The 27,074-nt window shown below is 42.0% G+C and overlaps 1 protein-coding gene across 1 annotated transcript in view; it reads left to right on the top strand.

The window, feature by feature from the left end:
• BRIP1 (BRCA1 interacting helicase 1) overlaps positions 1-27,074 on the top strand; it is a 100,029-nt gene that overhangs the window by 68,812 nt on the left and 4,143 nt on the right. The window contains exon 23 of the mRNA XM_033078198.1: positions 20,247-26,111. Within this exon, the coding sequence (XP_032934089.1) occupies positions 20,247-20,339 (93 nt within the window). The 3' untranslated portion in view covers positions 20,340-26,111. The remainder of the gene's footprint in view (positions 1-20,246; positions 26,112-27,074) is intronic.

Below are 27,074 nucleotides of genomic sequence, written 5' to 3'. Positions count from 1 at the left end.
CTGGAATTTAATAAGCAAATGTTGCCTGATGGTTTTGTTGTTGGAGCATTGTGTTGTCAAAGCCATCACAGCTCCCCATGATCCATTGGAATTCCTACTTTTGGGAATATAGAACTGGTGCCAGAGCTGTGCTGAGATACTGATACCAGCTGACTTTGATCACTGTGAACTTGGGCCAGGGGGCTTCCCATGGCTGACATGGGAATGACAGCAGAGATCCAGGGAGGAATGACAGCAGAGATCTGGGATGGAATGACAGCAGAGATCTGGGATGGAATGACAGCAGAGATCTGGGATGGAATGACAGCAGAGATCCAGGGGGGAATGACAGCAGAGATTCAGGGGGGAATGACAGCAGAGATCCAGGATGAAATGACAGCAGAGATCCAGGAGGGAATGACAGCAGAGATCCAGGAGGGAATGACAGCAGAGATCTGGGATGGAATGACAGCAGAGATCCAGGGGGGATGACAGCAGAGATCCAGGGGGGATGACAGCAGAGATCCAGGATGGAATGACAGCAGAGATCCAGCGGGGAATGACAGCAGAGATCTGGGATGGATCTGTTTAATTTTTTTTGGCTGTTCATACGTTGGATGTGCATTGCTTTAGGCAATACCTTTATATCTCTTATTTAAAATAGGTGAATGTGGGTGCCCACAAACACTTGTACTTACACACACATGCATTATTACATAGATATGTGTATATGAGTAACTTCCATTCTATATAAATTCCATAAGAATTTAAGCCATTCAGAACTGACCATTCAAAGCTGGAGATCTGTTACAGAAACTTTCTGGTTTAATCTCCAGCTTAAAGAGTCTTTCTTGGCAATAGCTTTGTTTATTTAAAAAATTACTGAGAAATTAGGAGCATTTTACACAATGCTGAAAGATGGGTGGGAGGTTGTTCATTTAATTTCTGTGGCTGTGGAAAGTCTTACTTGTCACTTCAGATCCAGGGCTGGGTGACTTCTGGATGTTAATAAATATTTAGAAATAACACACCCAGAGAAAGGGATCAGGATGTGGTTGGAGGCTGTAATAGATCTTTGCTGCTGCCTCATTGCTGGAGGAATGACCTGTAATCTCAGGAAACTATTTATATAGATTGTGGTGACAAGGAAAGCACAAGGACTTGTGACAAGTATGTTTGTGATGGCTCCAGAAGTGTTTGGAGTGTTTTATTAATGAAAGGTTAAACAGATCCAAAGCTTGTAGAAATGATAAGAATAACAAGTAGTGAATACATTGATTTTTGAACATTTACAGCTTTAAAACACAGCATGTTCACTTGGGGTTTGCTTCTTTACCCTTTTTTGGTTAATAGCTTGCTCTGAAGAGACAGAATTTGATTTTTGTGTTACCTTTCTTGTCAGACCCACACAGAAGAGCACTACATTTTTATATTTTCTTTTATTTGGTCCAGGTTTCCATAGGGGAAGACCAAAAGGAGGCATTACAGCATGTGAAAATACTTTAAATATTAAATAAAGAGCAGTTGGAAATTCTTTCTGCAAATATTGAATATTCCAAGCTTAATTGACATTTATTCATATTTTTCAATGCTTTAATACATTTAATCCTGAATTACTCACATGAGTGCATCAGCCTTTGGAATTTCTCAGTTTTCTCTTCAGTCATGCAAGATAATAAAATTTGCCTCATTTGGGGATAATAACCTGAATATATAATATTAATTGTTGAAAATTATATATAACTTCAGCCCCACTTGGGTTGCTGCTGAAGAAATGAGGGCTCCTGGTTCAGCTGCAGGTGGCAGCAGAACACTGGAGTTATTTCCACCCAGCCCCATGTACAAATGAACTTCAAGCCAATTAATAACATAAAAGCTGATCAGGCTGTTGAAAAATAGAGTTTTGTTTTTTTAAAATTTGTAATCTGGAAATATGTATTTTTATATTTATTTTTCAAATAGAAATTAATTTTCTCTTCAGTATCACAGAGCATTCTGTTCTGCCAGGGTTCTGAGATTTTCACTCTGGTGCTTGCAGAAATACAAATATTTACTGACCTCTAAATCACTGATCTTCTGTGTGTAAAGCCAGAACAGGGAATATTAAGCATTAATAAGATTAGCACTGCAGCTTTAAAAATAAGCAGGTGATTTGCCAGCTATGTTTGGACAGAATCCTGTAAAATTCTGTGCAGTAGTCAAATATTTGTAAGTGGCACCAAAATACAAAATATAAGCTGCTTGTAAGTGAATGTTTTATATTGTTTGCTTTCCTCTCTCTGAGGATTGTGGGAATAATTTGTGTTATCAGAGATAAGAGATATAAAAATGAGTCTCTGACAAACATTGGCAGTTTCTGCATTTATTATTTGACAGTTTTACCTTGTTTTCCGTTGGAGTTGTTTCTGCCTTTTATCAGAATTTCTTTTCCCCTTAAAAATCTGAAATATGACAGAAATAATTCTAAAAAATGCACATTACTTATTGATGTGGGCTGTGGGTAGACTGACAATGCTGAGATGAGATCAAACCTTTTCATGGCATAAAGGAGCTCCTTAAATGTGCAGTTATTGGGAAAGCACCACTGAGGACAATGGGCTGTAAGTCAGAAAATGGGATTTGTTTGTTTGATTTGTTTGATTTGTTTGATTTGTTTGCTCTCTCTCCCCTTTCTCCTGTTCTTCCTGCTCACCATTCACAGCACAGGGAAGTTCAAAGCACACTTTGAATTTATTCTGCAGGACAAATCAGCAATTCCCAGCTTCCCTGGGCTGTTTGAGGAGTTGTTTTGCTCTGCCTGAGTCACACACCAGCCTGGCCTGGGGCTCAAAAACCAAACAGGATTTCAGAGCACCCTGAGCACTGCAGGGGCTTTGCTGGGGCTGCTTTCCTCCAGGATGGATCCCAGTGAGACACAATTATAGTGGAGGGCTGGCACTGCTGGGGCACAGGAGATGTTTTCATTGCATCTTTATTTCAATAAATCTTCTCTCAATAGCAAGGTGCAAAAAACTGCTTTGGATCAGCACAGCAGAACAGACAAAAGCCCAGAGCAGCTCAGGCAAATGCTGAAATAATCTTTTCAAATCACCTCTGCAGGGTTGTCATGGCAAGAACCTGCAGCCCCAAACTCTTATTCCCCAAGCAAACATGAACTGGAGAATGTTCCAGCAGGTGTGCTTGTCCTGCTGCTCCAACTGGAGCCACCCAGCTCTGCACAAAGCTTGGCCAGCAAAACTCTTCCTTCCCAGATTTCTGCTGGAATTTGTTCTTAGGAGGAAGGCAAAATGGGCACTAAACTTGGATTCTTTCATCTTTGCTTTAATTTTCATTTCCATGTGAGGAACCTGTGGCTATTCCAAAGAGTTTTACAAACAAATTGGATGTGCATTCACCTCTATTCTAAAGCATTTTAAAATTTCCTTTCTGAGGCTCTGCTTTTCTTTGCAGCCATTTCATTATTCTGGAAGTTTCAGTTCTGCACAGTGGGGTCAGCCTGAGCAGAGTTGCTGTGCACTGAGGTGATTATTGTTGGGCCATCAAACTGCTAATAAAATCCCTGCTCAGTGTACAGAACTTTGAGACAGAAGAATATTTTTGTAAGGAAATAGTCCTCTTTGACTCCAATTAGGAGTGGCTTTTAGGATCAAACCCAAATTTGCTTTCAGAGATGTCATTTGCATATTCCTTAGGCTGTTTTACATCAAAGCTTTTATATATTTATCAGAATTTTGAAATCCATTTCTTTAAATACATATTTTGTTCAATATTACCCTTGTTATATTCAATTCAGCTCTTCAGTTCTGGTCCTTTGAGTTGGCTGGATGTTCAGTTTTGTCCTTTTTTGCCCTGCTGAGGGGTTAATTATGAAATGAAAATTTCACTTTAACAAAACAGCTTCAACTGGTTTATTGGAGACTTGAGTTTTATTAATTTGGATCAGCTGGTGCTGCTTTAACTGGGCAGAGCTGCATTGTAAATCCCAGGCTGTTTGGGAATGCTGAGTTCAGAGGGGATGGAGCCTGGTGTGATGGAGGGTCTCTGACAAGGCAAAAGACAAACATCAACCTGCAAAAGCTTGTTACAAATTTAAATTTATATTTTAATTGAATTGCATAGGTTCCATTCCCCTTCTCTCCTCCTGGTTTGCTCACTGTGAAGTTAGTTTTTAAATATTTGTTTTGAATCCTAAACAAAATGTAGTCTTGTCTTTATAAATGTTTGATGACTTCTCTAAGCTTGGTCCTATCCTTTTGTTCTCCAGCCCCTTTGGATTCAGTTCCCAAAGGATGGAGATTTGGCTTCATCCTAACAAGAACCACCCCACTTTCCCTTTGAATTTCTCTAAATGTTTGTCCTAGTGTGTTGAGATGACTCTGGTTTTTCTCACAATAACGATTTCTGCTTTATTTGATTTTATAACATTTTTGAGAGCAGAACAGAGAAACATTTCCTTTAGATCTCCACCACAGAAGCTCCAAACTTCACCTTTCAGATCAATGTTTTCAGTGCAAAACATGACCATTTTTCCCTGCTAGAAGCTCAGACAAGTCTATAAAGCTTTTATAAGTTAATGAATGTTTCACACCAGCTGCTGATTGCCTAAGCCAGGCAGTCTCCAGCCAGGGGGACTCAGCCTCTGCAATCACATTGAGACTTTCCAGACTTGAGAGTGCTCACATTTTTCATAGCTTAACTGTAAATCATCTTTCACTTAGAAGATTTAGAGACAGACTGAGGAGCTAAATCTTGGAGTTTGCCTTAGATGAGCCTCATTATGGTGTTTCCTAAAGGATTAGAGAAAACAGTTTGGTAATGTTCAAAGTAGGACAAATGCCATTACAAGAGGAGGGTTGGGTGTGATCACAGGACACTTGGAATTGTTTGGGGTGACAGAGTGGAGAATCAAAATCTTTCAGCTGTGAAATGATTAGGAATAAGTGATACTGGAAATAATTAGTTGGGAAATGTTGTGATTGGGAGCTGAAATATGTTTATTGTGATATCAGTTAATGACCAAAAAGGGAAATTCTTGGTGTCAGCACTGAGTGCTGCTGTCACTGAGCCTGCTCACATCCTTTATAGAAAACACTCTGCACTTCAGAATTTAGCTTAAATATTGGCTGTGTGAAGTATATTTATAATTACAGATATTTGCTGTATACAAGTGCAGACTGTGTATCTCAATATGAAAATAAGAATTGAATTGCTGTCACATTGTGATAAAATTCAGAATAACATTAGTTTCCATCAGCTGCCAGTAACAAATTATTGGCAATCCCAAATATATCATTTTTTCTGGATTGAATGCAGTTCAATGGAGATTTTGATTTCTGTGATTTTATCAAACACTAGTGTTAAAGTTGTGTTCCTTAGGTACCTTTATTGCTTCTTCAGTTTGGAGGTTTTGCTTTGTCATTTAAATGGAGAACTCCCCACTGAAAATGCTGTTTATTTGTATGTAGTTTGGATAAGTCTGCTTTTAATATCATGTTTGTGTTTATAGTAGTACTTAACTAAATTGAATTTAATTTCTTTGTTAAAGAAATGTGAAGTAAATATCACAGATATTTTACCATACAGAAATTGTTGATAGGGCTGTGGAATAAATTTTCTTTTTTTCCCTTCTCAGATTTTCCCTTTTGAAAGTCAAGAGAGCTTCATGAAAATGAATTGTTCTTTTCTTTGTCATATAAAACAAACTGAAAGGAAGGGGTAACAGGACACTGCTCACTGAGCTCCTTTAAACACAATGCTGTGTAAATTAAATCCATAAGTGAGAAATGCCCCACTCTGCCAGATTACACTGAAATTGCTTTATTCTTTATTGCTTTTATTATTTTATTTATTATTATGATTTTTGTTCAGACTCAAAACCAAAGCAATGCCCACACACCCCTGGTGTTATCTCAGTACAGAAATTAGTGGGTGGGTGTTTTCCTGGAAGTAACACTATATTTCTATTTCTTTTAGACAGCAATTTCACCTGAAGGACAGATTTTGTTCTGACTAGTGACTCTACCTGGATATCTTGTTTAAAACAAAAAAAAAAAATCTGCTTTTTGTAGTGAGATTTGGCTGTAACCCACTCCAACCTCAGCAGTGTAAGGAAAAGTCTCTGGGAATATGATTTAATGTTCCAGCTCCAAGTTCTTCTGCTGGAAAACAGCAACTAAAAGATAATTCTGCAAGGCATGCTTATGGATTTCCCCCTCTGGAAAATGGTGGTGTAATTTATTTAAAAGCCGCTTGTGTTTTATTTTTGATAGTATAGAGAAGCTCTTAGCATTATGAGCTTTGTCTGATTAAGTGCACAAAATGACAAACAAGGTTGTCCTGTGCTCATCTTCTTCCTTCTTTAGGCAGATAATCACCTTTAGGAGGCTGGATCCTATTCAGCCACTCTGTCAGTCAGCAATACCCCGAGCCCCGTAAGCCGCATTTATCAAACTAAACACTTGATCTGTATCGGCACATCAGCTGCTGCCAGCCCTAAGACACAAGATGAAAGTTGCAATTAGGATTTAGGAGGACATTTTATTATCTGAGATTTGAAATAGGTTTTGTTAGTTAATCCAAACATCTTTCCAGATATGTTGACAGAGCCCTTCTGTACATGTACTTACTTCAGCTTAAGTGGGAACTGCGGTGGATGTTGCCAAGATTTAATGCCTCTAAAAGGAGAAGACTTGTCAAGGGCAGGACACTGAGGGAGGGGACAGGGCAGTGCCTTGGGCAGCCTCCCTTCACGTGGCATTTTTCCTGAAAAATCAAATCTATTCCTTAATAAAGGAAAATTAGTAGCTTAACCAAGATTAGACTGTACCCCAGCTGCTTTTGTAAGTCTGTGATTGTGTGAACTCTGCATGGCCAGGGTTCAACATGTTACACACAGGGGAATCTCTCCCAGGCTTAAGGAGCAGAATCAAATCCTCACCTTTCTCATGCTCCCTAAAATGCCTCCTTGCTTTAGTAGCAAGGCATTCTTTTCTCATTGACATTTGTAGCCATAACTTTTGTATTTCTCCTGCACCTAAGAGGGACTTGAGTCTTTGCCATTCAGTCAGAGGGGGATGGATCCCAAAAATCCCAAACCAAATGGTTTGGTGCCATTTGATTGCCCTGGGGCTCATCCCATTGTCTCCAGCTCCTGTGTGTTTGGATTTCTCCCAGAGGATGGAGATTGTTCCTGTGCAGAAGGAACCCAGGGAATGTTTTTTCTCCACTTTGTTCTCCAGGCTGGAGCTACTGTGTCTGCTGTGATCACACTGGCTCTTCAGTGCTTTGGTGTCCCCAGTGTCACCTGCTCATTTCTTTTCACTCCACTCTATTTGAAACTGGGTAAGGAAAATATCCACAAATCCCCAAGTTTCATCACCACTGTACAAATTTAAGCAGGTGAATCAAAATATTCCTATAGAAATTCTCACAGAGTCTCTAACTTTATAAATCATAGATGGCTGAGCCACTCTTTTACAGAAATGCTGAGTTTATGAAGCTAAATGAACTATTTTTGAGAATTTCAGAGGTTTGTACAGCCAGAGGAATTGCTGTTCCCCAAGGCTGCTGAGCAGGGCTGCTGTTGGGAGGGTGGCTGTGCATTCCCTGGACAGCAGAGGTCCTCCAGACCCAGCTGTTCATCCCCAAGTGGGAATTTAGCAGCAATTACCTTCGATTAGTCACTCCAGAAAATCATTTTGCTCAATGATTTTGTCATGGAGATAAACAAAACAGACATCTTGTTTGCCTTGATTTTTTTTTGTTTTTATTATTATTATTATTACTGTGGAATATTTTCTGTTGTTATTTCCTCTGCAGTGTTGCAGCAATATTTTAGAAAGACACTTGGAGGGTTTAAATCCTCTGTGGATTCTTTTGAAGACACATCCAGCAGTATTTTAGCCAAGTATTTCTTGTGCCTCATCTATCATTTAGCAGCAGTGCTGCTGTCTAGAAACACAACTCTTTAATCATTATCAGAAAACACAAAAACATCTGAAATGTTATGGTTAGAATACAACTGATACCCAGAAATTATCAGGTCACTTTCCAGTATGATTGTAATGAATTTTCACCTCAACTTTGAGATACTAATTTTGATTATTTGAATGTGTACAGCAAGTAAAGAGTTGGCAAGGCCTCTTGAATTTATGGGCTTGGGCAAAACTTTAATATTTGTGCACTTATTGAGGTAACTGTATTATCAGCCTCTCATTTGTAGATTTATAGAAATCTTACCAAAATATAGAAATTATAAATATTGAAGGTGGTTTTTCTCCTACATACTCCACTGGCTGAGCACCTTAACAAGCTGTCTGAAAACCATTCCAACTTTGTTGCTGGTGACTTCCCTGTAACCTGGGCAACTAAGCTTTGAGGAGAAAACAAGAATATAAGTAAAAGTCACTGCAGTTTATTTTAAAATATTTTCCATTATTAACACATTTTTAATAGCAGGAGACGCCCAGATTTTGGCTCCATTATTAAACATGAGAATGGGGTTTGTGCTAGAGCAGCTGCCAGCTTTGTGTCTCCACTCACAATTATTTCCAAACTGTTACCCTGCTACTGCTATTAACTGGGTTGGTCATTCACAGGTTTTTAGAAGGCCAAAAAAAAGAAGAAAAAAGGGCATTTCACCATTTTATTTCAATTTGCTTCACTACTGTCTTTAACCTGTCGTGTTTTCTGGACAATCTCACCACGGTGCCTTTTTGTAAAAGCCCTCTGAATGATGGATTAAGATCTGCCTTGGATTTTACATGGATTAAGCTTTAAATTAACATAAAAGAATAACAATGTGAATCAATTTGATCAAAGAAAAAGTGTCACTAATTATTTAAACAGGACACTTAGTGCCGAGGTTTAAAGGCAAAGGAGCGGATTTCCCTTGCATGTGGATCGAATCAGAAGGATCCCATAATTGACTCTTTACAAGACCTTTCTGCAGAGTAATGGACTAGATATTAAAGCCTTAAGTATTTAAAGTGAGTTTCCGTCCTTCTCTAAATGGAGCTGCAGCACTAAGAGCAATTTTACAAGTCTGACACATTAGAGCATCCCTGGGAAATGCAGCCAGCCCGGCCCCGCGCTGCCAGAGCCCTTCCACGGTGTGAAATGGGGAGGGCTGAGCTGGGAGCAGCTCTGAGCATCCCCACAACACATTCCAGATGGGCAGGGGCAGGGATGCTGCATTTAGAAGCATTTAATTGGCTTGGTTTTTGTCACCTATTTCTAATTTTGTTGGTGTCTCTTGGGAAAATCAATTCTCGTGTGGCCTCAGAGCTCTGGAGATGTCCTCCTGCATTTCTGGCTGTTCACAAAGGATGAGATGAATGCTGCTGCAAATAAAACCCTGCTTTGTACCTGAAGGAATTCTCTATTTTCTCATAGCTTTATTTTGGAGGGGATGCAGTGAAGTCCTTCCCAAAACAGGCACTGCTCTCTCCTTGGCCAGGCTTGTTAAGGTGCTCAGCCAGTGGAGTATGTAGGAGAAAAACTACTTTCAATATTTATAATTTCTGTATTTTGGTAAGATTTCTATAAATCTACAAATGAGAGGCTGATAATACAGTTACCTCAGTAAGTGCACAAATATTTAGGTTTTGCCCAAGCCCATAAATTCAAGAGCCCTTCCACGGTGTGAAATGGGGAGGGCTGAGCTGGGAGCAGCTCTGAGCATCCCCACAACACATTCCAGATGGGCAGGGGCAGGGATGCTGCATTTAGAGGCATTTAATTGGCTTGATTTTTGTCACCTATTTCTAATTGTGTTGGTGCCTCTTGGGAAAATTCATTCTCCTGTGGCCTCAGAGCTCTGGAGATGTCCTCCTGCATTTCTGGCTGTTCAAATAAAACCCTGCTTTGTACCTGGAGGAATTCTCTATTTTCTCATAGTTTTATTTTGGAGGGGATGCAGTGAAGTCCTTCCCAAAACAGGCACTGCTCTCTCCTTGGCCAGTCCTTGTTTGCAAAGCTTATCCTTTCAAACTGAGCTCTTCTTCCTAAGAGAAATAAAGGAAGGACAATTTATCCAATCTTATAAAAACAATCCCAAATAAGACAGGAAAAGATGAAAATGTTGTAGGTGCTCCCATTATTTAGAGTTGAACCAATTATTATTATTTCTAATTATTGCTACATATAAAATGGCATGTGTTATATGAGGGAATATTCCTGTCAATATAAACTTTTATTTGTATTTATCCTTGTTTAAATTGTTGCTGTGCTTTGTGTTAGAGTCCATGAACCTCCTCCAGCTCTTTATTTTCCATCAATCCATGCTCCAAGTGGTTTCTCCCACCTTGTACCCCAGATTTCACCTTTTCAGACAGCCCCATGTATGTGGTACAATAATATTACACTGATAGGAAAAACCAGTTCCTTTTTGTATGGAAATAATTCCTGTATAAATATTCCTTTGCTATGTGGTTTATACTGTATAGACTTACAGGATAATGTTACTGGGAAAGCAAAAGAATCCTTAATATGAGGCAGAATTTACTTTTTGCCAATTTCTGGCTTCTGCTGTCAGGTAGAAACCAAATGAAAATCAGAGAAGGAACCTTGGGAAGGCAAAAACTTTGTCCCATACAGGCACAGCTTAAAATTCAAAAAAATGCAAAAAATCTGAATATCTGAGCTTCAATTTGTAACATCTGGGACTTCAAACCAGACATAAACAATGTTGAATGAATGATATTTTTTTTCTGTTTCATCAAAATAACATTGTAAATACTGAAGCCACAAATTATACTTTAAAATGAGAGTGGACATTGACTGTGATTACCCTGAAAGTTGAACTATTTCATACACAAAGATCAAAGAAATGCTGCTTAATTCTTACAGAGGAGAAATAATTTATAAAAGTTAGTCTGAAAGTCAGGTTATGGATTGAACTGTTCCTTTATGTGGAGGTGAAGAAAGAGAGCCAAGTTTTGAAGTATTTATTTTCACAATTTTTCCTGGGCTTGTCCTGTGCTCTGAGCAAAGGACCTCCCGTGTTTTGGGCAGCCAGGTGCTCATAGTGGGGATGTTGGGGCTCCTTCCCTGGGCTGCACACAGGGAATGAGGGGCTCATTTGTGATTTGGGCAGGGTGACCTCGTCCCCCAGGCTGGGTTGGGGTTTGGTCCTGCAGAGCCACATCAGGATCCAGCCCTGGTACAGGCAGGGAGCACACCCAGATCTGGCACAGGCAGGGCTCAGAGCACACCCAGCTCTGGTACAGGCAGGCTCAGAGCACATCCAGGGCTCAGAGCACACCCAGATCTGGTACAGGCAGGCTCAGAGCACACCCAGGGTTCAGAGCACACCCAGATCTGGTACAGGCAGGCTCAGAGCACACCCAGGGCTCAGAATACACCCAGCCCTGGTACAGGCAGAGCTCAGAGCACACCCAGCCCTGGCACAGGCAGGCTCAGAGCACACCCAGATCTGGTACAGGCAGGGAGCACACCCAGGGCTCAGAGCACACCCAGCTCTGGCACACAGAGCACACCCAGCCCTGGTACAGGCAGGTTCAGAGCACACCCAGCCCTGGTACAGGCAGGCTCAGAGCACACCCAGCCCTGGTACAGGCAGGCTCAGAGCACACCCAGCCCTGGTACAGGCAGGCTCAGAGCACACCCAGCCCTGGTACAGGCAGGCTCAGAGCACACCCAGATCTGGCACAAGCAGGCTCAGAGCACACCCAGGGCTCAGAGCACACCCAGGGCTCAGAGCACACCCAGCCCTGGTACAGGCAGGCTCAGAGCACACCCAGCTCTGGTACAGGCAGAGCTCAGAGCACACCCAGCTCTGGTACAGGCAGAGCTCAGAGCACACCCAGCTCTGGTACAGGCAGAGCTCAGAGCACACCCAGCTCTGGTACAGGCAGGCTCAGAGCACACCCAGCCCTGGTACAGGCAGGTTCAGAGCACAGGCAGGACTCAGAATACACCCAGCTCTGGCACAGAGCACACCCAGCCCTGGTACAGGCAGGCACAGAGCACGCCCAGCCCTGGTACAGGCAGGCACAGAGCACGCCCAGCCCTGGTACAGGCAGGCTCAGAGCACACCCAGCCCTGGCACAGAGCACACCCAGCCCTGGTACAGGCTCAGAGCACGCCCAGCCCTGGTACAGGCTCAGAGCACACCCTGCTCTGGTACAGGCAGGCTCAGAGCACACCCAGCCCTGGCACAGAGCACACCCAGCCCTGGCACAGAGCACACCCAGCTCTGGTTCAGGGGGTTTTGGGCTTTCTCAGCTCCCTCCACACTCTGGGTCATGTTCTGGATCTGCCCCCTGAGCAATGCCCAGGTAAATTCTGCACAGAGCAGAATTCCCAAACTCCCAGCAGCTCCCTGCCTGCTGCACCCCCTGCTCAGGGCTGTGTTTGTGCTCATGGCTCCATCCTTTATTTTCCCCTGGTGATTTCACAAAGGAACAAAATGGAGTTCCTATGGCACAGAGTTTTTTTTCCATTGACCTTCCAACTTTCCATATCCTGCTCCCATGCCATAGAGGGAATATTGGAGCTCTTCTGCTGCTTGGACTGTAGGGGTCTGAGTTGTTAAACCTTTTACAGCTCAGGGGTGGATGTGGTGTATCTGTCTTGAAATCTAAAGTATTTAAATCTAATAATTAAAATTATTTATGAAAATTTTCCTGATTTAAATCAAGCCAGAAGTTGATACTGAGACCCTCAAGGGTCCTGAGCATTGTTGTACCAAAAAAGAGTTTGCAGGTTTCTGTTGCTTCCAAAGAAAGTAAACCCAAGAAAACCCATAACTTTTAACTTGGTCTTAAAATCTTACCAGTCTAATTTTTCAGTCATGAGATTTCTGCCTGAAGTACTTTTTCTTGGGCTATCTTTGTTTTACACCAAAACAAATATTTTGAGAAATCCAGTTTCCATTGATTTTCTTCCCCAGAAAAGCAGCTAGGAGCTAATAAAAGGAGGGGAGCTGCTCCAAGGAAAGCACTGTGGCTCTTGGAGATCTGCAGAGCTGGGCTGGGGAGCAACAAGAGCTGCTGTCAATCCCCTTCCCTTTCCTCCTTTGCAAGGCACAGCTGGGCTTGCACCCACGTTGGGGCTCCTTTCCAACAGCATCCAAATGGAGATTCAACTCATATTAATTTATATCTAAAAATGAACCTAAGGAATCACCAAGAAATGTATGAAACTAATCATAAAGCAAAGCCTGATCTCAGAAAAATCAAAGTAAACTCTGCAGCTCTTGTCCCAGGTATTTTGATGGTGTTCTCAGCTCACCAGAGCTGATTTTATAGGTTAAGAATAAATGTTCATTTCTAGCTTGGAGCACCCAAAAGGAAATATCCAAAGTACAAAAGGCACCACTTGTAAAGAAGACACAGGATTAGGGCAGGATCCTCTGGTTCTGTTGATGACAGAAGTCATCAGAAGAAGAAAATATGAAAATCACCCTCATTCACCTTTTTTCATAAAGCAGCCACTAAAACAATTAATCTAAAGGTGTGTAGATCCACAGACACTGGAGATCCATCAGGTGAGTGAGCTTTGTGCCATGTTTTAAACCAACATGGAAATGATAAAGGAGAGGTTTTGGATCTCCTAATGCAAGGAGGAGCAGCTGCATTTCCAAAGGCAGAGCCCAGGAGAGGTTCCTGCTCTGCCAGGCTGGCCTTAGCCAGGTTTAGCTCAGCCCTCTTCGTGTCCAGCCTGCAAATAAAAACTTTTCCAAGCATTGGGTTTCTTTTGCAGCCCTTTGAAAGGCTCTAATTGCCAAATTCCTGAGGAGTCTGCTGGTACCTTTGTTACAACTCCTTTGTGTGCTGCCTCTCCATCTCCATCCCATCCTTGCCCTGTGTCCCACGGGTTCTTTTGGAGCTGGAGTGGTTTTCAGTCAGAGTTTCAGTGGAGTTTCAGTCCTGCCTTCAACCATCACAGCAGTGTTTGGTTTTTCCAGGGAGTTCTGTGGAGAACCAAGGAGCATTTTCCACCTGAGTCCAGCAGGCTGCTTGTGATTTGTCACAACAAGGGCTTTTTTAAGCTTTGATTTAATTTCTAGGCATGCTATAAATGCCCTCTGAATCTACCAAGCTAATCCAGTGTAGATTTGTGAGTAATATCCTCAAATGCAAGTAAGAATTGCTGATGTCTTTAAGCTCTTGGAGTCTCCTAAAGTCTGTAAGCATTGGTGTGCCCCAGGCTCTGCTTCCCTGGATCCAGTTCACCCTCCAGAACATTAATTTAACTGTGTTAAATTTCCTAGGGGTGTTAATTGAAGATGCTGGAAATTAAGGTATGAATTCTGCTTTAGAGTCACAAATGTTTTAATTCATCTCAAGACTGATTATTTTTAAGTAATGTATGATTTGGTTTTCATTTTCTCTTCATTTTAAGAAAGCTTCTGCATTGTTTTTTTCCTGCTGTAGTTAATCTGTGCATTAGGAGGAGCAGAATTTATAGCATAGAAGACATTCATGCTGCTTGGGGAGTTGAATCCATCACCCTGTGTTTATTTGTCAGCTGTTTAGATTTCCTTCACTTTGCCTCTTTTCTCTGCAACTGCTGTGTGCAGTATGAAATAAGTTCAAGCTGTGTATATAAATGTGTGTACACAGGTCTCTGCTTCCATTCTGGCAAGCAAACATTCACTCCTTCCTTTCTGGCTTTTCCTGAAGAACATGACTGCAAGTCAAGATGTTTGGGATGGCAAAACATCCAGAACCCCCTGAATTATATTTGGAAATCTCAGATCAGATGCAGAGCCAGCACACACCAGTGTATTGAATGTTGTCCATTGAACAGATCCAGTTCTGCCTCCTGCTTTCCCTTTAGATATTGATATGTTGTAAATGATTTCTTGATGGGAGACCACTTAGAACATTGCTGTGGGAATTAAACTGCCCCTTGTCTTTTCCCAAATTAAGCTGCCTTAGGTATAGTATTAATTTCTGTGACATTTCAGCCTTATGACATTCATTTCACTCCTTTCTCATTGTGGCCAGTATTTTCTGTTATTATCACTCCCACAGCCTGTCAGTGATCTCTCTGCCTGTATAAACTGACAGAATATCCTAAATATTGCTCAAGGTTGCTCCTTTCTCCAGGACTGCTCCATAGCTCCGGTACCAACAAGTTTCCAGGGATGATTTTTGGTTTGGATTGACATCTCAGTCCCACAGTTGTGTCCCTGTGGCCACTCAGGGGGAGCAGTGGGACACAAAACTTCCCATCCTGCAGCTGCTGGAAGCTGCTCTGCTGCAGCCAAGGCTGAGCTCCAGCACTCAGCAGAACCCTGGGAACCTCAGCTGTTCCTTTTCCCTGGAATCAGCCCCAAAAGGGCTCTGGAAAGCTCCAGGATGGATGGCTGAGCAGGGCTGGAGCCCCCAAAGCTGGAGCAGGATGAGCTGAAGGAGGAATCTTCCCTCCAGGATGGATTGTTCAGGCACTGCAGCTGACAGGTGAGTACTGCAGCTGTCAAATACTGACTTGCCACAAGCAGTACATTTCTGCTCTCAATATTAAAAGTGTGTCAGAATTTCCATTATGAACCACTTATTTTGTGGGTTTATAGCTTTGCCATAAAAATACACCTTGGGTTGAGCCCTGGCACACTGCCATTTGGCTTCTTCTAACACAATATTAATTCAGAACATCCAGACAGTGTTTTTAAACACCAGTATCTGAGAAGTTGTTGCTTCTTTTTTCTCTTTTTTTTTTTTTTTTTTTTTTTTCCTCAAGTCCCTTGTTTTCTGCAGGACTCACCCAGAAATCAAAGGTGGCCAGATGTAATTGCAACAAGAATCTGCAACATCTGGAAGCCCTTTCTGGAAGGACTGAGACCTGTGATAAGAAAGAAAGAAAGAAAGTTCTGGGGACATTTAGAGAATTCCCAGGCCAGGTGGGAAGGCTGGATCCAGACCCCCAAGGCTGAGCTGACAAAGTCTGAGTGCCATCACCCAGAGAACTTCCCAGAAAACAGCAGGAAGGAGGAAAGATGAAGATATAAACTAAAATATTCATTTTGGAACCAAATCAAAGGATCTTAGGTCACATTTGAAGCCCACAGTGCAACAAATGATTGTCAACCAGTGATGTCTGTGAGATGAGAAATTAGGAGAAAACCCAAACTTGTAATTTGGAATTTAAGAATAATTCTGATGGGATATTTCAGATCAATTTAAAAACTAACAAACCCTCTCCATCTGAGCTCTGGGCTTCAGGAGAAGCAAGGCTGGTCCTGTCAAATCCCAGCCCTGAGGAATGACTGCAAAGGTGGGCAGAAACTGGAGCTGCTGGCAGCCAAATCCTGTAACTCAAGTCCTGTTTGGAAAATGAATGATGAAAAGGGGCAATCCTAATCTGATCCCTGGCCTTACTGTGCAATTAGGAAAAGTGATAATCTTCATTTGTAAAACAAGGAAAATTGGCAGCTGTGAAAAAAATAAAGGAAGGAGTTCAGTTTAATATTAGAGTTATGAAAAAATTGGCCATAAAAGCAGTTGTGAGGCTGGCCAGGACAGAGCCTCAGAAATGTCTGGGGAATGTTCTTCAATCAGTTCAGGGAATGTGAGGACATGAAGCTGAAAGTGCTGAGCTCCAGAGGAATGAGGATAAATCTCCAGATTTGGTCAGTTTGCTTTCTGAATGTATATTGGCATCTGGGAAAGGAATGGAACAAAGTCCCTTTCTCAGACTGCACTTATTGGACAAGGTGGGCTGGAAAAGAATAAATTGGGCTCAAGCAGGGAGAGTGACTGCTGGCAGACATAGGGCTTTCCAAAGGTGGGGAGATTGATTTAGAAAAGTCATCCTCTGAGCAAGAAATGGAACTGAAATGATGGATAGGCTATGGAAGGATTTGGAGATCATTATGGCTGGTAATGGAGTAATGCAAGCTGGAAGTATTGTCTTACCAATGAAATCCCTGGAAATTTTCTTTAATTATGTGGCTCAGATGAAGCATGGACTTTGCAGATAACTGATTTGGAGTGAGGAGATTTTCCCAGAGCAGCAGGCAACTACTACAGCAGCTGCTTGTGGCAGCATCAAAGTAAAGTGGTGGAAATGATATTTTAAGGGCCAAGCATTTGCAGAAACTTTTGCTGCTGGATCTGAAGGAAAGGATGGTTTTTCTCTTGCACTAAACAATTTAAATTTTACATTCCTTGAAATGCAGAGCTGCAGCAAGATTTCAAGTGATTTCCCTGCAGCAGTGTGTGTACTTACTCTGGCTTTGCTCCAGCTTTCACAACTAATTGAAACTTTGAAAATACAACAGCTTAGAGGTCAATCCAAGTCCTGAAGATCCAGGAAATACCTCCAGGAACCACAGAGCCTCCACTGAATTTAGAGGTGCCATCACTGCTGGCGCTTGTGTGAACAGGGCTGAAGTCACCACAGCTGTGCCACAATCCCAGTTCCAGGGTGCTCTTTAGATTCCCTGCAGTTTTTTCCAGTTCAGAATCAGTTCTCTGAACCCAATAAACACACAGGCTGCACACAGTGGTGTACCACAGCTGGATTCTGAGGGAAACCAAGCCCTTCCCAGCACCTCTGTCAGAAAGTGCTACTGGGCATCCAGGGAGTGAACTGGGATGGATAAATGAGCTCTCAAGGATTTTTGGACCTCACTCCCAGTTCTGATTAAAGTCAAATGGTGGCTGGAGTGGATCCTGCAGAGCCAAGTTACAGGAAAAAGGGGAGGGAACACTTGCAGAGCAGGACAAGGCTGCTGCAGTGTTACAGAGATGACTTTTGGCCCAGCACCTGCTGCCTTTGAGGATGGGAAGGAGCTCCAGCCTGCCTGGATCCCAGCAGCTCTAGATGCTGTCTTGGTACCAAGTACAACTCTGAGGTGTCAGCTGATGTATTTACAAAGGCTCTGTAACACTGAAAGTCCTCAGCTGACGTCAGTTCCAAAGGCAAGGGGATCACTGGAAGCAGAAGTGATTAATTGTGATTAATTGTGATTAATTGTGAGTGCACAGCCAGCCAGGGAATGGTGTCACAGACAAAGGACACAGGAGGCAGGGCCCTCCCCAGGCAGTGCCACTCAGGTGAAGGTTATTTTAAGGATTTTTTTAAGGATTACTGCTACTATTTCAGGCAGATTTTTTGTGGCTTTGTTAATATTGTAAAACCACTGCGTGACTTTGGTGAGAAGGAAATCATTTCAGTGGCTGGCACAGTGTGATTTCTCATTTTCAAAGATGGTTTCTAACAAAACCTCTTGTAACTGCTCCCATTTTCACCTCCCCATGTTCCAAACACCTTCCAGGCTGGACACAGATGCTGACACTCCTGGCCTGGGGGTAGCACTGACAGAAGCAATCAAAGCACTGGAGGGGATGGGGGGCTTATTACAACAAAATGTTCTGTTCTCAGGAGAAAAATCCATATTCTGCTCAAAGAACATCTGACAGTGGTTAAATGCAGAGAAAGCTGCACTGTGGCTCCTTTGGCCAAGCCCTGGCAGGCTGCAGGGGCTCTGGGGAAAGCAGGAATTGGGATTCTGTGGGGTGAGACAGAATCCACAGAGCAGCTCCCCCCAGCATTGTCCCATCCAGGAAAATGTCACCCAAGTGTCCTGCTGGAAATGTTCCCTGGGGGACAGGGAGCTGCAGCAGTGGGTGAAGACATCAACTCCTGCCCTGGGATTCCTGCTCTCTTTGTTAAACACCACAACTGTGCTCAGGAAACTCGTGCCTCTATCCTCCATCAGCCTCTCCTGACATAAATACACAGCAATAAATTAAAATATATTCATGTGTTAGTGCTCAGGGAGATTATTCTGCTGTTAATTCTCCATCTCTGCTGTTGGATGAAGCAAAGAAAATCTGTACCTTAGTGAAGGTGTTACAACACCATGTGGTTTTATCTCTATTCATGTATAAAATATCATTATGGTTCCTTGCATGTGAACTGATCATTTTCTTGCTACATTAAACCAAGTGTTATGAAAATTCGAGGGGATTAAACTTCTAATTTTTTGTATCTGTGGTTTTATCTCTATTCATGTATAAAATATCATTATGATTCCTTGCATGTGAACTGATCATTTTCTTGCTACATTAAACCAAGTGCTATGAAAATTTGAGGGGATTAAACTCCTAATTTTTTGTATCTAAGCCATGCTTTCCAAAATGTTCTATTTTTCTGTACCCAAACCACCCTGCAGGAGTCCCATTACATTTCAGGTGTGTCTCTGCCATGTGCAGCAGTTACAGAGCTGGGGGGAAATGCCTTTAACCACATTTATGTGAAACTCTGATATCTCACACCACTGGTGGCAGAAAACTGCAAGGACAAAAGCTTGGCAATGAGATACTTAGAAATAATCAGAATTTAACACCTTTGTTTCATTTTAAAGCTGAGGCAGGGCTGGGTTCTCATGGATGAATTGTGCATGTGGATTTTATACACTGTAAATGCCAGGGATGCTTTAAAATCAGGATGGGAAGGAGAACCTCGTGCAGAAAGCAGCACAGTGGCATTAAATACACTCAGGAGTGAGATGTGCCTGGTGTTGGGGTCCCTGAGTCACTGACCCCACAGATATGTGTGTATTTATAGATATTTATATGTATATTTATAAGTATATGTATATATATATGTTTAAATGTATATTTTTATATATGTATATTTATATGAGTATATTGATTTTATATTCATTTTAATATTTTATATTTTTATAATTTTATAATTTTTGTATTTTTATCTTTTTATATTTTCATATTTATATTTGAGAGGTGCTTGCACTCTGCAGTGGTGAGGTCTGAGCACCTGCACAGATCTGAGGCAGTTTTTGGTTGAAATCTTGCCCTGCTGGGGCTGCCTGGAGGAAGGTTTGAGCTCCCTGGGTGTTTCTGATTTGTGTGCCTTGGTGTCTGTTCTGATTTCTGCTCCTCCCCAGGAGCTGTGCTGGCACCTGGAGCTCACCCTGTGGCTCAGGGGCTGCTCTGGGCCCAGCTCACAGCATTTCTTCAGGATCCTTAAATCCTTGCTCCATTCCAGGCAAGTGCTGAGCTCCCTCAATCCAAAACATCTTGCAGAATGAGGCCAAAAACTCTGAGGTAGGAAGAGGTGTGAGGAGAGCTTTATTAGTATGGCACATATTTAACCCATAGGAAAACCCACAAATTTTACTCATTTTAAGTGTATTTCACACTTTTCCACTATTTGAAATAACCACATTTGTAAAAACTTCTTTTAATGAATAGAGCTCTTTATGTACAAAGGCAAAGCCTTTTTTTCCCCCTAAGTACAGTCCTTTAAAAATCCTATTTCTTTTGTAGGTCTGGCTGCTTCCCTCATCTGTTCATTATTGCTTGCTGCTGCAGAATCCTCCAGAACTGAAACCAGGCAGTTCAGATTCTGTTTTATCTTAGAAGAGTTTTGCTGAGCCATGCCATGTATTCATCAGGATTAATAAGACAGATAAGTAAAGGACTTTTTAATTATTTAATGCCAACCCCAACCCAGCTGGTGTTCAGGACAGTATTTGTGAGTGAGGGATGGGAAGGAGGGACCTGGGTACAAATTCTGGCCCCACTGGGGGCTCTGCCTTTCACTGCCACAGAGCAAAGACTTCACCTTATGTTTAAAGGAAATATTTCCTAGGATTTTCTGAATGTGTTTTTATCTCCCTTTTCACTTTTAAATGCTTGTTTACCTTACATGGCCCTTCAAAGTAATTTAATGTAAGAACTTCTCATCAATTCCAAGTTTGAACTGCCTCATTTTTAAATTTCTTGTGCACTTAGAGACCCCACATGGCAATGGCTGGGCTGAAAACATGGTAGGGGAGCATTGGCATGTTTTGTCTTGCTGTGATTTCAACTGCATTAAAGAAACCCAGAAATGAAAACATTTCCATTTGTTTATGTAACTCAAAAAACCCAATAAAAATGGGCTAGAATATCCTTCCATGAACACAACCCCCTTTTGGAGCAGACCACAAACACAGGGACACCCCCCCCCACATCCCATCTCCCCCACCAATGACAAATTAGAGCAGGTCCAAATCCTCCCACTATTTGTCTTAGGAAATATGCACCACTTTTACAGGGGAATTTGGAAAATATTTTCTGTGGAAGGTGAAATCCTGCAGCACAAAGCACAGCCATGGGCACCGGCAGCCAACAGAGGGCTGCTGTAAAACAACCTTTTAATAAGGCATTAAAATGCCATCGACCTGGACACATAAAAAAAAAAAAAGCTATGAAAACAAATGCCTTTCAAATAATTAGGATCTTATGCCTGAGAGCAGTGCTGATCTCCATGCAGAGATTTTCCTGCTGCAATCAGAGCAGGAATGAAAAGAAATCGGCCGCGCTCGTCCTGCCGTGCACAGGCAGCCCCTGAGCCACCCTGCAGCCCTGGCAGCTCCTCCCTTCTGCCCCTGAAGTCTCATTTCTGAACCTAAAGTCTCTTTTCTGTTCCATAAAGTCTCATTTCTGAACCTAAAGTCTCTTTTCTGCCCCTAAATTCTCCATTCTGCCCCTACATTCTCGTTTCTGTCCCCTAAAGTCTCCTTTCTGTCCTCTAAATTTTCCTTTCTGTCCTAAATTCTTCTTTCTGCTCCTAAAGTCTCTTTTCTGTTCCATAAAGTCTCATTTCTGTCCCTAAAGTCTCCTTTCTGTCCCCCAAATTCTCCTTTCTGTCCCCTAAATTCTCCTTTCTGCCCCTACAGTCTCCTTTCTATCTCATAAAGTCTCATTTCTGCTCCTAAATTCTCCTTTCTGTCCCCTAAAATCTTCTTTCTGTCCCTTAAATTCTCCTTTCTGCCCCTAAATTCTCCTTTCTGTCCCTAAAGCAGCTTGGAATTCACTTGGGTTAGGATGCCAGAATATTTTTTTAATTGAATCTCAAGTTTTTATCATGAGCATGTGAAAGGTTTGATTTGCTGATTTTTAGGGTGAGTCTGGCTGATACAGCCAGGAATAGCTGCAAACCCCATTTTAAAATCTGCAAACCCCGTTAAAAATCTGCTGTGGGCTTTTCTTTCACTTCAAGTAATGTGCTTTATTCATTTCAAGGTTTAGCAATAGTTTGTAGTGTGAAAAATGCATCCAACTGTTGTATAAATGTATCCTTTCATGAAATAAAATAATTCTTCAAGAAGAATTTTATCCATATTATTTCCATACTGTAATGTATGGAAATACAAAAAGAATTCTAATAAATGATCATTCATGTCTGTGTGTTCAAGTCACAATTGTTGTCAGCACAGCTCAGAAAAGCTGCACTATTAAAAAATGTCTTTGGAAGGATGTGCATCTGTGATTACATAATTAACAGGATCAAATAAATTAATGAAATAAATATTAACAGGATCAAATAAATTAATGTGGCTCTTGCCTAAGAGTTGGGCATCAGACTCTCAGCTTTAAGTTGGAATTTAATACATTTTTAAATGAATATTATTAAATGAATATTGCTTTTCTTACATAATAAAATTTCTGTTTTGATCTCCCTTTTACAGACCACAAACATCAATAATTCAGAGAAATGAATGTATGTCCCTTCTGTATTTAATCTCATTTCCTGTTTTGTCCTTAGGTAACAGTTCCCCCTAAGGCACATTTTTAAACTTCCAATCCAGCCTTTTTTCCAGATCTGGGATTGCAGATGCTTCTCAGTTTTGTGTTTTGCATCCCCAGAGCTGTGCCCATGAGCAGAGCCCTGTGTGTAACATTCAGAATAAATCTTCATCCATTAATCCATTTTCTCTGACTTTCTGCTCACCTGGCTTTTCCAAGTGTGACAACCTCCACTGCAGAGGATTTTTATGCATTGCAACCCAAATTTTTGGAGTAAAATTCTGCAGCCCTGGTCAGGTTAGAAAGCTTTGGGCAGAATTTTCAGGTTGCTGTGAATTGCTGTTAAAGCTGTGTTGCTTTTTGGCTGGAAGTACATCCCAATTAGTGACCCTTGCATGGAGCAGTAGCACCAGAGAAGGGATTTGGTTGGTTTTTTTTCAAGTCAGTTGTAAATGATTAGTCCAAAAGAGCAGCATAAAACTGTGAGTCCCCTGCAGGAGTCGGCTGGAGGAAATTAAAGGATCAACAACAGAAGGGAAGCACTGAGGTAGGATTGTTCCAGGCTGCAGCCACAGGCTCTCACATGCACTCAGGAAATTGGCTCCATCAAAAGTGAGGATGCAGGAGTGAGGATGAGGAGGATCATGCAGGTGATGGTTCTAAATCCTGGCTCCAGACCCAAGGCACAGCTTTCCTCCCCTGCCCACAAAAAGCATTTCCCAGGTAAAAATGGAATCTTCTCTTTAGGAATCAATAAAAGCTCGGCAGAAATGGGAGCTGTAAATCTGATCTGACTCAATAAATAACAAAGATTCAGTTTCTCCACAATAATATCAGCTGGATGGGGATTTGTGCTGTGCCCTGTTTGTGTGTGAGAGCTGTGAAACCAATGAGTCAGGAGCTCTTGGCAGCCAGGTAAAGCTTTTCCTTTAAAGTCTAAAGTCAATTCATTCTGCAGAAATTTGCATCTTCTGGGCCTGGGATGAAGCTGAAACCTTTGCTGGTGGAGCAGGAAAGGATCAGAGGAGGGGAAATGCATAAATCTCCATCTGGAGCCAAGTTTGCTGGGAAGGAGATGGGGGAGCAGGAGAGCCAGAGCAGCTGAGAGCAAAATTCCACGGGAAAAGTGGAAGAAAAGAAGAGGAATGTCCCAGGAATTCAGCTCTTCTAATGCTCAATACTTCCATCAGAAGCAAACCACTGGGAAGCTGTAACCCAAATAAGGGAATTAGAGCAAAAATTACCAATATTCAAGTATTCAGATGTCAAAAGAAGCAGTGGAGTTATTGGTGTTAGAGGTTATTGCCAGAGGGGAGAGCTCAGCATGTCCTGGGTAATTAAGCTTCATTGCAGAGCATGGATCCCTTCTCCAGGTAAGAAAGTCTTTTATAGCATGGCATCTTTGCTATTGTAATTAAACACCATGGGCTATTCTGCATATGAAGTCTTAAACACTTCAGTCCTTTATCAGGGGATTTTACTGGCCAGGCAAAAAAAACCCGGCTGCTATAAAAAAAGAAACCCAAACATTTCTTTTTATTACTCCACTCGCTGTATTTTTATATATATTGAGCCAAATTCATCCCTTGTGGAGCTCAGTTGAAGCCAATAAGGGCAGATTTGGCCCATGTCTATATGAGAAAGGTGGTGACAATTAAAATATATTGTTTAATAATGAGAGCTGTGGTAGTGAAGTGTCTTTGTGTCTATGAAATTATACACCACGACACCCAGCCAGTGTGGAGCTGGGGCTAGCAAAACACATCAGGCTGGTTTCTGATGGCAAGGCAAAAGCACTCTGACTTTTATGATTATGATTAAATATCACAAAGGCATTTGAACAAGGCTAATTTAGGTAACATCTCCAGAAGTCTCATTTATAGTGCACTATTTTACCATTTGAAAATATTTCTTGCCTGTTTTTATATGTGGCTCTCAAGGACAGCATGACTGGCTGTTATTAGCAGTAAGTAAAAGAACAGTTTTTATTTCACTCACATTTGAGAGACTTTCAGCAATATTACAAGAAGGAATGTACCCTATTAAATGAAAAGTGAGGACAGCCTTTACTCTCCCTTTACTCTGGCAATTCCCAGTTGTTCCCTGCTCAGGGCATGGGACCAGCACATGAAAGGCATCCCTGGTACCCTGAGGAGCTGAAAATATTTCCAGTTTAGCAGCACCCAAAGCAGAGGAGCCCTCAGTGTGCACAGGGGTTGTTGTTTCCTGGGTCCTACCCAACAACTCCTCTGTGTATCCCTGGAGTTAAGTGGGGTGAATTTACAAGCTGGAGTTTGCTGTGCTCTCTGCTGCACTCTGGTTCTCCACAGCCAGGAGCAAATCCTCATCCCAGGCTCCAGCCCTGCTGCCAGGGCTGCTGGCTCAGCTTTGCTCTGCCTTGGAAATGTCCCAGATTTTGGCTCCAGCACTTTCCTGTTGTGTGGAGGTGGGGAGGTGGGATGAGAGAGGGAAAAGCAGAGATTTCCCTTGGGGAAAAGTCTTTTTCCCTGGGGCTCCTCTGTCCTGAGCCTTGGCCAGAAAGGTCAGAGGAATAAGAGAGATTTTGTTGAATAAAGAACTAAACTGGCTCTATCAGCTCACACCCAGCTGATGGAGCAGCAGAAAAGGCAGCTCTTAAACAACACTAAAGATATAAAATATCAGTTCTGCTGCCTCTGGTCTTCTAAGGAGTCACTGACCCCCAAAAATGAGAGTAGGGAGGGAAATGCAGAAGAATAAAAATCATTTTTGCTGTGCTTGTTACTCATTCTGAATCTCTTTTATGGAAATCTGGCCTTTGGCATCAGACTGAAATAATGTTTTATTAGAAGAAAGCATGATTCATGAAATGGGGCACTGCAGTATCTGTGGAAAGGAAAACTGGGAAGGACACAAGAGTTCAGCTGTGGAAAACCAACTCAAGGGACCATTGCCCCACCAAGGATCCCAACCCACAGTCAGAAACAACAGAAAGGAACAAAGTATTTCCAAAAAAAGTTTTAATATGGTGGTGGAGCCAAGTAAGGAATGATTTTTATATTATTTATTACTGGGTTAGATGTCAGGCAGGCTCATACAGCACCTGTGGAAGGAGAATACTCTGTCCTTTGGGAATTAATTGGATTTTTTATTAACATCAATGTGATGATCAGGACTGGCCCATGTACCTGAGAAACTGAAACTTAACCAAAGGAGTAATTAGAGATCCCAGCAGGAAGGGGCTCTTTGGTCTGTCCTAGACAGGATAAAAGTCACTTTTCTCCTTTTTTGCCCATTTTCAGAGATTGTTTTTGGAGCTGGGAGAAGCTGTGTTATCCATGGTTCTCTCTGTATGATGAGAAGAGAAGCAGCAAAAAGAATGAACAGAACAAGCTCAACCCCTCCATGTCACTGATTGCTCAGAACTCACCCAACACTGCAACTCCTTTGCCTGTTGCTTTTGCTCCTTGGCAAGAGAAGAGAATTTATATTTAATTATTTTCCTTTTCCCCCCTTTCTCTCCTTTAAGTTTTCCAGCTCATGTTTTCCCTGTATTTATTATATCCCTGCTTCCCCTTCTTTTGCTGTTAATAGGATGAAAACTGATTTTGGGACAATCTAATTAGCTACTTGCCAGAGGTGAGGGGATGTTATTTCTGTGTTTTGCATGAGAACCAAGTCATTCCCTGAGGGCTGGGGCATTGCTGGGGTAGGAGCAGAGTTAAAACCCCAGAGTTAAAACCCCAGAGTTAGAAACCCAGTGTTAAAATCCCAAAGTTAAATTCCCCAGAGTTAAAATCCCAGAGTTAAAACCCCAGAGTTAAAATCTCAGAGTTAAAACCCCAGAGTTAAAATCCCAGAGTTAAAACCCCAGAGTTAAAATCTCAGAGTTAAAATCCCAGAGTTAAAATCCCAGGGTTAAAATCCCAGAGTTAAAACCCCAAAGTTAAATTCCCAGAGTTAAAATCCCAGAATTAAAATCCCAGATTTAAAATCCCAGAGTTAAATTCCCAGAGTTAAAATCCCAGAATTGAAATCCCAAAGTTAAAATCCCAAAGTTAAAACCCCAAAGTTAAAACCTCAGAGTTAAAATCCCAGAATTAAAATCCCAAAATTAAATTCCCAGATTTAAAATCCCTTCCTCCTTACCTGTTGCAGTGGGGAAGGGACAGGGGCTCCAGGCACGTGCCCAGTTCTGCTGCTGGCTGTAAATCCAGCCCTGCTCTGTGATCCTGCACAGAAATCCCAGTGGAAGTTTCCCTGCCCTGGGCTGTCTCCTTGCCTGCAGGATGATGGATGTGGGAAGGGAAGGGTGAGGGAGTGGGGGGATCTCTCCCACCTTTGAACTGGCTGTGTCATCAGGAGGATGAGAAGGAAGAGCAGACTCATTTCAGGCAGAATTTTTATTCTGATGAAATCCTTTCACTCTTCATCACCTTTGGTGTCCTCATGAGAAAGGCTCAGAGCAAAGTCTCACCCAGAGGTGTCTGATCAGCTGAGGCTCTGTGGTTACTTGGATTTTTTTCTGTAAATCCAAGGATTCCCTGCCCTGCTCAGGAGCTGTCCCCTCAGCCCTGCACCCTGACTGATTTACTCTGCTGC

This window comes from Catharus ustulatus, chromosome 22 (genome assembly GCF_009819885.2).
Source record: "Catharus ustulatus isolate bCatUst1 chromosome 22, bCatUst1.pri.v2, whole genome shotgun sequence".
NCBI classification, from domain to species: Eukaryota; Metazoa; Chordata; class Aves; order Passeriformes; family Turdidae; genus Catharus; species Catharus ustulatus.
The sequence above is the reverse complement of the archived record's forward strand: the minus strand, read 5'-3'. Positions and strand labels throughout refer to the sequence as shown.